We start from the raw sequence: 12,318 nt of genomic DNA, 5'->3' as shown, positions 1-12,318 counted from the left end.
GGGTGGGCTGTTGCGCGCAGCGTTGGCTCCTAATACACCAGTGGGCGAGGATGGGGTGACCCATTCCCCCCGCCCCTGCAATGTAAAGGAGGGAGCATGGTGGGGACCGTGCAGAGGCGTGTCAGAGAGACCCTGGGATGGTGGAGAGTGGAGAAAGGGCTGGTTGGGGTTCCATGCTGTGTGTCCGTCGCCAGCTGGGATCTCTGCCCCGTTCGGCCCCCTGCTAGGCAGGGAAGGGGGATTCAGATCGCGCAGGTTGTGAGCTAAGGTCCATAACTAAGTAACTTGGTCATTGTGCAAGAGATCTGTGAGGAGTGAAGTTGAATTTCCTACATCCAGTCACCTGCTATTACTGTAAGGGGCTGGACAGAAAACAACTGTTCTCCATTGTCTATATTTCCTTTTAACGTACTTTTACAGTGTGGGGAGATGTTGAGTAGCTGCTTTAAGGAGAGAAAATAAAACTTGTCTATTGGAACTTTAGTATTGGAGAGATCTGTGTTTACGGTGGGAATTATAAATTGGAACTTTCTCTATACTGTACATTTTGTATATTAATCCTAGTATTTCAGTAGTGTGTTGTATTTGAATTTGGCTTCTGGTAGCAAACAGCTGCTTTTATGGTTACGCCAAATTTTGCTCCATAAATTTGAGCAACGCTGAATTGTCTGTCATTCCTGTCTGTTCGCTGGCTTGCAGATGGTTCTCTTCTATAGGGTTCTGTTGTCATTTATTTGTCTGCATCATTTAAGGTGATGGTGCTTGGCCATATTAAGTTTGACATAAGCACTTCCAAGTAATAACACGATTCAAATTAAAAGTAAAATCTTTTTTCCATACCTTTATTGCGCCTCTGATGCCTCTGAACCAGGACAGCTGGCTTGTTTCTGTCCCTACAACTGCTTGGGTTTGAAAGACAGCTGGGAAAGAAACAGAGTAGGAAGCAAAACTGCAAGAAAATGTTTAACCTGAGGAAGCAAATAAGCGGAAAGAGAGAATTGTATGGAATGGTTGTAAAGGATAGTAGTGCCAGGGTAGCATTGTTTGTACCTGTGATAATGACCTCCGTTCGTCTTGTGCAGCTGGGCTTGAGAAGACTGGGGGGATGGCATGTTGTGTACCTGTAGGAGATAGTTCCTGGTGTTGTTCTGTAGTACCCTCTTCCCTAGGGAATAAGATGTGATGATAAGATGTGCTTTGTGAAGGCACATTAGATGATTAATGTTTTAGGCAAAAGGCATTACACCTTTTTTATGTCTGTGTGTATATGGTAGCCTTTTTAAGATACAGCAGTGTGCACATGTACATACATCAGAAATTGGAGCTTATGAGTTTTTTGGTACAGAAATTTCTATAATTTTGAAATCAATGCGCATTCCCTTGGACTATGGAATAAAGTTATAGCAATAGCTTCACAGAAGCAGAAGCTAGTAAACATTTTTTATGTTAACTCGGGATTAAATTACTTTTATGTGGGATTGGGTTGTAAATAGTTGCAAATATTTTTTTTTTGCTCCTCACAAAACATGAATTATTTTGAAAAAGTGCAGTTTCCTCTAAAAGAGCTGTTGTCATTCAGCGAGGTGATTGAGGATCTTGCATATACTTGAGATAATTGAAAAAATGAGTTATATTGTGTCCTTTACAACGGTCTCGAAACAATAGCTTGGCATGTGCATAGCCGCTCACATTTTAAAATGTGAATGTTAATTTTTACAATATTCTGAGGTACATTGCACACACTTCAGGTGAAGAAACAGATGGTGAGAGGTAATATGATTTGCTTTAGGCTAGAGTGGCAAAAATTGGATTACAGAGTCCATCTCAGAGACCTTGGGGGTTTAGTTATTACTGGATAGTTCTCTTTTAAAAGGTTATGAATTTCTGAAATTATGTAATACAGAGGAATATTTTTTTGTCTGAGTGAAGGGTTTAAAGTAGAAAAGCACTGCAAAGCTGTAATAGTGTCTTTGTTTGGCTGTTGGTTTGTTTGGGTTTGTTTTTATTTCAGAAGGCTGAGACCAAAGAGGAATTTGTTAAAGTTAGAAGGCGGGATTTGGAAAGACTGACAACTGAGGTTATGCAATTGCGGGACTTCTTACCCAAAATACTAAATGGGGATCTCCTTGGGACATTCCAGAAACTGGATGCTATTGAATCAAGTGAGTAAGAACCATGTTGCAAGCTGTTATACTTTCTGCCAAAACTACTTAGAACAACTGTCATGCCCCGATGCATAGTTGTGCAGTTTGTGGAGATATTCCAGATGAAACTGTGATGTTCAATTACTGCGTTGGTAAATTAATATGTTTGTCATGAAGAAAATTACAAACTGCATTAGAAATAATCAGACACATCAAATTTTTAAGAATATTTTACTGTGGATAAAAACATACTTAGTTCAGACAGTAAGGGAAGCTGTTTCAGGAAAAAAAAAGTTATTCCTGTTTGAGAAAAGGGGAAAGCATTCTGTTTTTCACAGTGTCACTTTAGATGTGCAGCAAAAAACCATGGTAAATTGCTATGGATAAAAAATTAAATTAAAAGGAAGAGAGAATACCATTGTATTTAGCCAGTCTTGTTTTTTAGTTTGTATGCTTTTATTGCCATAAATATTCATAATAAAAAGGTTGAACTCTCTCTGTTATAGAGGTCTTTTTACTCCTCTCCCAAAAGTCACTTTTCAGTGTTAATGATTCTCTGTGCATTATTTTTTCAACAATTGCACTACTTCCAACATGCCATCAGGACCAAACCTGAGTCAGCTCCAGTGCTAGTGTATGGGTTACATGCAGTACTGAAATTCACCTCTTCTCCTAGGAGTTGGTCTGAAAAGACATGGGACAAGCACTGAGGCAGTTTATAGAAAGTGTATCTCTTCTAGAATATCAAGTGATTAATTGAAAATTAATTTGCAACAGCTAGCTAAGAAAGAGTAAGATAGAGCCTTAAGGCCTGTCTCCAATAATACACTGGGGCAGAGCTTCCAGCTGCCTCAGTGATCCACTCTTTGGAAAGATTCTTCCATGCCATCAAATCCTAAGAGATGAGAAGACTGTACCACCTCTCCCGCTGCCAGTTGAGATGTCCTCTGTTTCACAAGAAGTGATGTTAGGATCTGGAAAATGGTCTCTTTGTGCTATTGCAAGGCATAAAGGACTGTTCCCAGTTGCATGAAGTGTTCGGGATCCTCAACTAGTCAGATCCTTGTTTTACCTAATATCGGTGCTCAGTCTCAAGATTTCTCTTACTGATGCTGCTTGTGGTCCTTCTGCCAGGCATCAAGGAGATGCTGTCAGGCCCTTCCATCAGCAGGCATCAGCATGGGATTTTAAAACAGTCCTTGACATGTTCTGGCTGGCAAGCATTCTCTGGGTCCTTTGGAGGAGTACCTGAAGCTGAGTCAGCCTTTGAACTCAAGATCTTGAGTATATCCCCATAGTGGAGATGTCTCTTGCAGTTAGTGGGGTCATTTGAATATTTATTCAGGCTCTTGCCATTGTTTGCCCCTGCAGCTGGACAAGTCAAGTGGTGATTTTTTTGCTACCCCAGTCTTCTCCTAGCTCTGCAGCATGCAGTAAGGCAGGCTGAAAGGAGGCTTTGGAGCATACAGTTCAGAAAAGGCTGGGCGTCACAGGGACACAAGCAGTCTTCAGTCTTGGAATGGTGAGCTCTCTGGTGCTGTTTACTAAATACAGTCTGTTGGTGTTGGCATATGAATCTTACAGGAGTCTTGGAAGCTACTAGAGATGTTATTTCATGTTGTTCTTACAGAAGCTGAATGGGTGATTCGTACATCTCTCCAGGCTTCCATCAGCTATTTCAGTTTTCAAAGTATTGTAAACATGAAATGGTTAGCAGGTTCTCATGTTCCTCAGGAAGTGCAGGTTATAGTCAGTTGTGAGACTGTTGGAGTCTTGGATAACTTTGAGAAACCATGAGATCTTTGCATGTTTTGCTTGTATATCTAGGACAATAGGATAATTATTTGCTATGGGAGCATCCCATAGGTGGTATTTGAGATCTGAGCTGGCAATGGTCATTGCAACCAACACCTTTTTGGGCTGTTCTCAGGGTCTTCAGTAAGGCTTTTGCCATGGTAATTGTTCATTTCAAAATGAAAGGTCTGTTTTGTTCTCACTACCCTCCTCGGGAAGAGTATCTCCCTCCAGGAATCTTAGAAAAATAGCTCCAACAAATTTTCTGTATTGTTATGTGTATGTTTAGTGGAACTTGGTCTACCGGGGAAATGTTAAAAATTGCATTTAACAATGATTTAGCATTTGGATCTGTAGAACTGGAATTCCATCACTTGTTGGCATTCGTTGTAATTGTACTCAGTTCTCCACCTTCCAGAGCTTTGAGATTAGATCTTCAGTCCAGAAGATCTCCTGTTGTGACCTACAGCATGGATGAGAACAAGCTCACCCGAAAAGGCCTGAAACGTGGGCCTCCTTTTCTTTAACTGTGCCTGTTGCCTTGTTCTGCTTTTGACTCTGCTGTCTCTCTCAGGGACAAGTGTCACTTCTTCCCAGAGTCTGATTCACCACTGCAGGGGTAAAATTATGCATTTCCTGTTTGTATAAGGATGCCATTTCACATTTTGTGGTTATCCAAGTCAATAATGAAGACTTCATGTGGTGGAGACAGACAGTCTGAGCCTCGAGATTTTAGTGTCAAGAGGGAAGGAAATTTCTTACCAGGGGGTTGGGACTTGCAGCCAGTGGGAGAGCCTGTTGGGCTTTCCTGTGTGCTGCTTGGGACCACAGAGTGCAGGAGTGAGCAGCACAGCTGCAGTCTTCATTGTCACCAAAATGTCTGCTGCTGCCCATCTAGAGGCTATCAAATGTCAGGATGGGTGCATGCAGCCTTGAATTCTCTTCAGAGCAAAGGTGTGCACAGCTAGGAGAGCTGACTGGACATAATAGGGGGAGTTTCCAGGAATGAGACACAGCTAGTAGATCTCCATCAGCTTCCAATATTACCTGCCTTTTCCCTCTAGAATGGACCTAGGCCTAATTTTCCGTGACATAAAACATCTTGATACCTTAGAGGTCGTTGACACATACATCTTTGTTCTGGAGGACTTCAAAAGATACAGGTAGCATTGTATTAACACTCAGTAAACAATTCCCCTTTTTCTGGCTCAGTTTTGGTTCCAGGACATTTTAAGTCTGCTGGTAAAGGATGTGGTATTTCTGTGTCTGCTGGCTGTGCTGATACTGGATTTAGGGTGGATCCACCCTCTTGACGGCTGGATTTTTCTCGTTCAGGAGAGCTTGTTTCCTTGCAGTAAGACAGGTTGTTCACTGCCAGTTGGGTTCCACTGGGTGTACTTACATGGCAAGGATAAACAGGTTCTTGGTCTGACATTGATAAGCAGAGCATGCCCTGCTCTGGCTCAAGGCGTCTTTCTGTCAAGTACTTAAAGACTAACACCCACATAGTAGTAGGTGCACAGGACTGAATTTTCTTTACTTGATGTAAGGAAAGAAAGTTTCCTACCACTGACCAGAGTTATTCTTCAAAAACCTCAATTAATCCGTTCTCCCCTTCATTCTTTTCCTTTGGATTGCAGGTTGAAAAGAACTGGATGCTCCAAAAGCATGCCCTGACTTGGAGTAGACCCTTGCTTTGCCTCTTTGGTTTCTGTTAAGAAGTCTTAATGTTGATGACTTAGAATCATGCAAGGGCTGGGTGGAAATATGTTTCACCTCTTTAGAAAAGCTGTTTGTGGCTAGCTTATCTTTTACACGTTACTCAAAGCAATGGGTATATATTTGAAATTATAACAATTTGCCAATTAGGACCAAAAAAGAAAGGAATTTATTTCAAAAGTATGTAGAATTACTAAATAAAATTCAAGAATCCAAGCTCTTTGGATAGTAAGGACTGTTTTTTTAAAATATTATGTTATCTTTTTATGAGTGCATTTGATATGTTCTTTGGTAAATACATTCAAAAATATTGACCACATGTAAGGGGAAGTCTCTGAAGTGTGTTAAGCCATAGACCATACTCTTATGATCAAGGGTATGATGCTCAAAGTGGGATGTGACTTGTTTTTTATGCTAAACAAAATTACAGTAGAAGTTGTTTGGACATCATTACTTTTTGGAATTACTTAAATGTTGTTTCCTTTTTGCAGTATAAATACCAAGCATCCAGAACTGTGGTTTTTAAAGTAAAATATGATGTGCAACAGTTGTTAAAAATATCCTTCAAAGTGATTTTTTAAAAAAAAAAAAACCAGACCTCACGATCATGAAATATAATACTTTACACTTGATTTCCATTCACTAAAATGAAGTGTCTAAATTGGAATGTATTTCTGATAACATCAGAGAGAAATTTTTTTAAGGGAATTGTAAAATTTGCTTGTCACTGACATAATGTTAAAATAGTTTATAATGTCTTATAGTATTTTATAAACATTAGTTTAAAATGTTTGGAATAGATGCATTTAATTCTTACTGTTCATGTGATTTGTATGTTGTATATTGAAACACTCAGTTTTGGCTGATCTTGGTATTCTTTTTCTTAGATTTTCACTATACTCACTGAATTTGAAAGATAGTAGACATGAAAACCACCATAAAAACAAAAAAGTAGAAAATTGACAAACTTTTTAAAAACCCTGGTGAGCTGGAGCTCAGTTCCAGAATGGTATTTTATTGGCACACAGTATTTTAACAGGTAGATGTGATTCTCGTAGTCTTTCCCTGTTTTAAATCAGAAACATAATGCTCACTTAGTTTCTTTTAAGAACTGTTGAAATGTGGCAAATTGCGATATTGCAGTTCAGCCACAAGGAGGTGATATAACACCAGCAAATTGTTAAAGCACCTCAGTAAAGTTGTGCTTGGTGAATTCTTTTTTGTTTAGTGCAAGCCCTTTGGTCATAACTTATTACTCTAGTTTATCTGATTTATTGTATCACAGACATGGAGAAAAAGGAGGAGGAAATAGAGCAGCTGAAAATGGATTGTGAACACTTCAGAGCCCGTCTGGAAACAGCCCAGGCAGATTGCATGAGAGAGAAGAAGGTAGATCAGTATCTGTATGCTTGAGTTTTAATAACAAAAGCAGTAACGATCAGTTTTTCGTGTTCATGTCACAAAATACATCCTCAGCCCAAAAAATTATGTGGGATTTCTATTCATATAGGCAGGTGATGACTAGATTACTTACCTATAAGTTCGTAACTGATGTTTCTTTCCCCTTGATATTTCTAGAGCAAAAGGGTCAATGTTATAACTAGACAAAATATAATATGGTGCAGTACCAAAAAGTATTCAATGTATACAAATAGAGGTACCAACTGACAATCAGTGTCCCACTTAGGTATGTAACTCTTGTGTAACTGCATAGATCTCTCTTAACTTTCGTACTGTGTGAAGTGTGGTTGTATGGGGTTGCATTATGGGCTTCTTCGCAGGGTTCGTTTTGGTCTATGTAAAGTTAAAAGTCAATCATTAGGATTTTATCTATATTAACATGTTGAAGTAAAACATTGGGTATTTGCGAAGATTGTGGTGTAGCTGGTATCAAAAGGTCCTTCACAGAATCAGTTCTTTTGAATTTAATGTAAGTAGAACATATTTTCAAAGAGGACAGTAGAAGACAATGTAAGCAACACAGTGTACAAAATGAAACCAGCTTCTCTTTTGGCGTGCTATAACCTGTGTGCCTTTGTTTAGTTTTAACAGTCTTTCTCAATTCACCTACTGATCCAATTGCTATGTACAGCTGTGAGTCAAAGAACAGTTACAGGGCTTGTTTTGCTCTGTCAATATGGTATTTAGTGATTATGAGAGGGGAGATTCTTAATGAAGGAATAGCAAAGACTGTGAGTTCTCAGACTGTGGGTCTTCTGTGAAGCCATAAAGGTTCAAATACAATCACACAGGCTAGCGGCTTAATTCTTGAGAGATGTGTGAGGATCGGTTGTGATTATTTGGTGTAAAAGTTCATTTCCTTGGAGGTGATAGCTGTCTTCAGTAGTCAGCAGAAGATTTGTTGGAGTTATAGAGTTAGCATCTGCCAGCCTTGGGATTGCATGAAGACAGATGAATCTACAGAAATTATTTCATTTTTGAAAGGGAATAAATGAAGAGTTCAGACATGCAGTTTTAGGGCACACCTGTGTGGACAAGTCATTCTGGAATGAAGTTTGGTGTAAATGTAAAGTATGATTGAATAGTTTTCTATCTGGATATTCCTTATTTCAAAATAAATATCTTCTGGGATAGCTGTTGCAGTTTGGCAATGGGTACTCGGTTAGCTTTGCTGTATACCCAGGTCTTTGGTTATACAATCATCCAGGATGTAATCTCAAAGATTTAATGTTGCTGCTTTATATGTTAATGAAGTGGGTCCCACTCTTTATTCATGTTAATATTACAAAATAAATGGCAGGTGGTTTAGGTTTGTGAATTCTTTTGGATTAAAGTTTTAGCTAAAGCATGGGTAGTTTACTAAGACTAATTGTTAACTTGGTGTTCCTGATCAAAACTCTTTTCTTCATATCTTTGCTGTTGTGCGGTATATACTGATTGTCTGAAAGGCTCCTGTTATATGCCACAAAGGTGTATTTATTTGAGTGGATTGTGCGTATGTGTATTGTGAAATCCTTTAGCTCTTCAGGATAAAAGAAGAAGGTGTAGGTGTATGTGTGGTGTTTTTTTTTTATTCCTGTTATTCACTTTGCATGGTGTTCCTCATTTGGTTGCTGTTCTGCTATAGGCATCTTTGCGTATAGTTTCTGAATTATTTTTTATGTATTTATGTTCTGAAGCAAAAGGAGATAATTCACTGAAACAAAGATGAAATAAATGCATTTAATAGTCGAGCAGTGTTGTTTTCTTAGGGGATCGTAAGTCAACATTTTGCATTCCAAAATTTCTGTGCAGTGCTGTTTCACTGATGAGGGAATTGCTGTGCTTTCTGAACCTGAGCAAAATTTGAAGTGCACGTTATTCTTGGATAGTGTTGTCTTTGTCTGTACTTAAGCACTGCTGTATTCTTGTGCTTTGACCCTTTCCTGAAGATGGTGGTGCTGCATAGCACAGTGATTGCTTCGTGACGTGAACTCTCAGGAGTGTTGCTTCCAGCTGGGTTATTTGGTTTTGCAGGCTCCAGTTATTTTCCTGTCTCTTGAATGTACTATTTTGTTTTCCTTGCTTTCTACCTTTGTTCTGATGTTGCTTTTGATCTATTAAAAATTCTGGCATTTCTTGTGCTGGCTTTGCATACTTGTTGGGGGATCTAGCTTTGGTATTATGGAGTTTTATGTCTTACTATTCAGTATTAGCATCCAAATGCAAAATGCAAATTAAATGTATTAAAAGATACATTTTCCTAAGACAAGGATAGTGCAGAAAAGAAAGACAGGGACAGTATAGGGGTTAGACAAGAAGATGCCTGTGGACATTTTGTTGATGCACACAGTGGCAGAGAAGCTGATAGGTCTGGCAGTAAGTTATGTAAAAGATAAAATTTGGCTAACTTGCTTAAAAATGATCAAAGTATTAAGAAATAAGAGAATCTTCCTGGGACTTCCATGCCTACGGAATCAGCAGCAAGTGTCAGTCTTTTGCATATTTTAAACTGTAAGATGAAAGAGACTCCGGAGAGTAAATATGCACAGAAATCTACTTGATAAATTTAATCTGAATTTTACAAATCCTAGCCTGTGTGTTCCATTAGCAGCATGATAAAGCAATGCAAATCAGGCTGTCAGGTGTGATACAGGAGGCTGGGTGGGTAATTGATAACAGAGTACAAGCACCTTTGCACTGTTTGATATCATGTTATGTAAATTTTCAGATGAGTTTACATTTCTGTTCTTTCCAAACCTTTGACACAAAACATTGAGGTGCAGCCCTAAAATGCAAGATACCTATTTTAAAATCTTGATGGGAATACATGGTTGAAAGTTTTTTTTCTGTTTACCTGGTTTCAAAATTGACATAGAAAAGATTCCTTCTCGTTTCCCCAGACTTCATCCTGATAGCGAAACACACAGGGGAGGCTTGGCTGAGGAGGCGCTTTCTACAATGAATCTGAAAATCCCATGCCCACAAAATGGGCAGAGCAAGATCCTTCTGTTCTTCTGACATTGTGTGATCTGTGATTTTTTTCTCTCTCTCTCTCAATACTTGAGTTAGCATATTTTTTCTTGATTGGCCTTTATCTTTCCCTGTAGCACTGTCTAATACCACCCCACTCAGAGTCAGCAGGCAGCTCCCACCCACCCTGAGAGACCACAAATTGCAGTATCCCTGCCTTTGTCTGACTGTCCACACTAGCTCTAAGCTGAAAAGTGCAGCAGCTTCACTACCCGTGTGGCAGTTGGTAGGAACCCAGTGAGATCTAGAATCATGCCTGATCTCGTGGTATTCTGGCCAACTCCCACATGACTGGAAAAAAGTACTACCAGATTTAAATCACGTCCTGGTCATGTTGGGTTGCCCTGTTCTCTATGCTTTGTGGCAAGGATCACTCAGCAGCTCACTGAGGTGACGGATGCATGATGGTGCCTGGGATTTCTTGGTATGAAAGGTCCTCCAAACTTCAAACCTTAGGTAAGTTTTTTCAGGGACTCTGTCTTACTTTGCCACTGCTGATCAGGAATATGCCAATAGAAAAAAGTTGTAAGAGACAACAGTATTTATCCTAGATATCCAGCAACTCAACTGCGTTGGCTAAGGCAGAAGTTTGTTTTGAAAAACAAAATGACCCTTCCTTCCTGTAAGATGTTTCTAGTATCTTTGTAAGGTGTCTGGAAAGGCTGACGTTTGATGCTGAAATCCTTTCCCTTTTGAAGAGACGTGTAGTTATTTGCTTAGGAGGAGTAGACTCTCCTATCAGACTTCTCTAGGTGCCACTTAGTCTCGGTGGGTCACTTGGTCTGACCTTGTGGACAGGCTTCTGGTTACTGTCAGCCTCCACAATGTACTTACTACTTAGATATAGCTCAGGAGAGAAGGTATGTATCTGCAACTGCTATGTTTGCCACCCCACACCCCTCCCTCCCTCCATTTCATATATGACGATGATGCTGCTTTTTCTGTCCCTTAGCCTTGGAACTTGTTTTGGCTGACATGAAGTGCAACCAAAATTTCTTTACACTATTTCAGGAGAAACTAGACCTCCGCCAGCAGCTGCATGAGGCCAAGCAGCAGCTCCTGCAGCAAGCAGAGTATTGCACAGAAATGGGTGCAGCAGTGTGCACATTGTTGTGGGGTGTATCTAGCAATGAGGAAGCTGTTAAAGCCATGCTAGGAGGAGTAAGTATGGCAGGTGAATACTTATCGGTGGTAATGCTGTTAGGTCTTTAAAGTAAGGACCTTGCTCTGTAACGCACTTTAATATGAGGATATATTTCAGAAGTTAATTGGACTGCAAAAATGTTTTCTGAATTGTGTATTTTTTGGGAACCATCCATTCTCATTTAAGAAGTGTTGCAACTACAAAGTGTTACGATGCAGGCTGGGAATAAATGCAGGAATCAATTCTTATGTTACCAAACAAGGATTATCTGTTTTCTACCACACAGTTAAACTGGAAGCAAGGCTACAGCTAGCACAATGTAAATATATTTGCAAGGTAACAGAAGAAGAAAATAATTCTTGGGCATGTGCAGCAGTGCCCATGCTTGGAGGAGCTATTTCCATGGAAGGAAGACAGAGCCATCGACTCTCAACTTCTTTAAATCTCTCTGCTGTCTTAATACTTGCATGACTCTTGGAAATTTAGAGAGCATAACAACAGTTAATGATAATAGTAATATTACAACTAACACAGTTTCATTGCCAGGTGCAACTGATGGAATTAGGAGGGATCAGAGGAACAGGCCTGATAAAAATATGATTTTCAATCTTGTCAAGTCAGCTTGAGAAAGAATTGTTGTATTTAATCATTTTGTATTGATGAGCCCCCACATAGCAACAAAACCAGTATAAAATTACGTTCCATGTTTTCAGAACAGTTTATAACTGTAAGAGTCGACAATAGTGACTAGCTATTGTTATTTGACTTGTGAAACAGTATGGAAGTGGTATGTTTCCCACAAACAAAATGCTAGCAGTGAGGAAAATTACCATATTTCTACAAGATGACATTAAAATTAGTAGAAGCCTTGTTGAAAGTAGTCTCAATTATCAAAATTAAGTAGAATTAGGCAAAACCAAAATTGTTACCTGATGATTTGTATAAGGGTAAAAAGCTCAACTGCGAAGATGCAATACTTTTGTATTTAGGTTTGTCTGAAGTGCAAAATACTTCTACCATAGTCATCCCCAGTAATCATTAGAG

At 39.3% G+C, this 12,318-nt stretch overlaps 1 protein-coding gene across 1 annotated transcript in view; it reads left to right on the top strand.

Annotated features, from left to right (window-relative positions):
- The first annotated feature begins 1,760 nt into the window (after positions 1–1,760).
- Positions 1,761–12,318, top strand: part of HSF2BP (heat shock transcription factor 2 binding protein) — a 30,792-nt gene continuing 20,234 nt past the window's right edge. Inside the window, 6 exon segments of the mRNA XM_010078384.1 lie at positions 1,761–1,817; positions 1,849–1,908; positions 1,911–2,001; positions 2,004–2,162; positions 6,943–7,046; positions 11,142–11,291. Of these exon segments, the coding sequence (XP_010076686.1) occupies positions 1,761–1,817; positions 1,849–1,908; positions 1,911–2,001; positions 2,004–2,162; positions 6,943–7,046; positions 11,142–11,291 (621 nt within the window).

This window comes from Pterocles gutturalis, unplaced genomic scaffold (genome assembly GCF_000699245.1).
Source record: "Pterocles gutturalis isolate BGI_N339 unplaced genomic scaffold, ASM69924v1 scaffold50623, whole genome shotgun sequence".
Classification (NCBI taxonomy): Eukaryota; Metazoa; Chordata; class Aves; order Pterocliformes; family Pteroclidae; genus Pterocles; species Pterocles gutturalis.
This window is presented reverse-complemented; position numbering and strand designations above follow the sequence as displayed.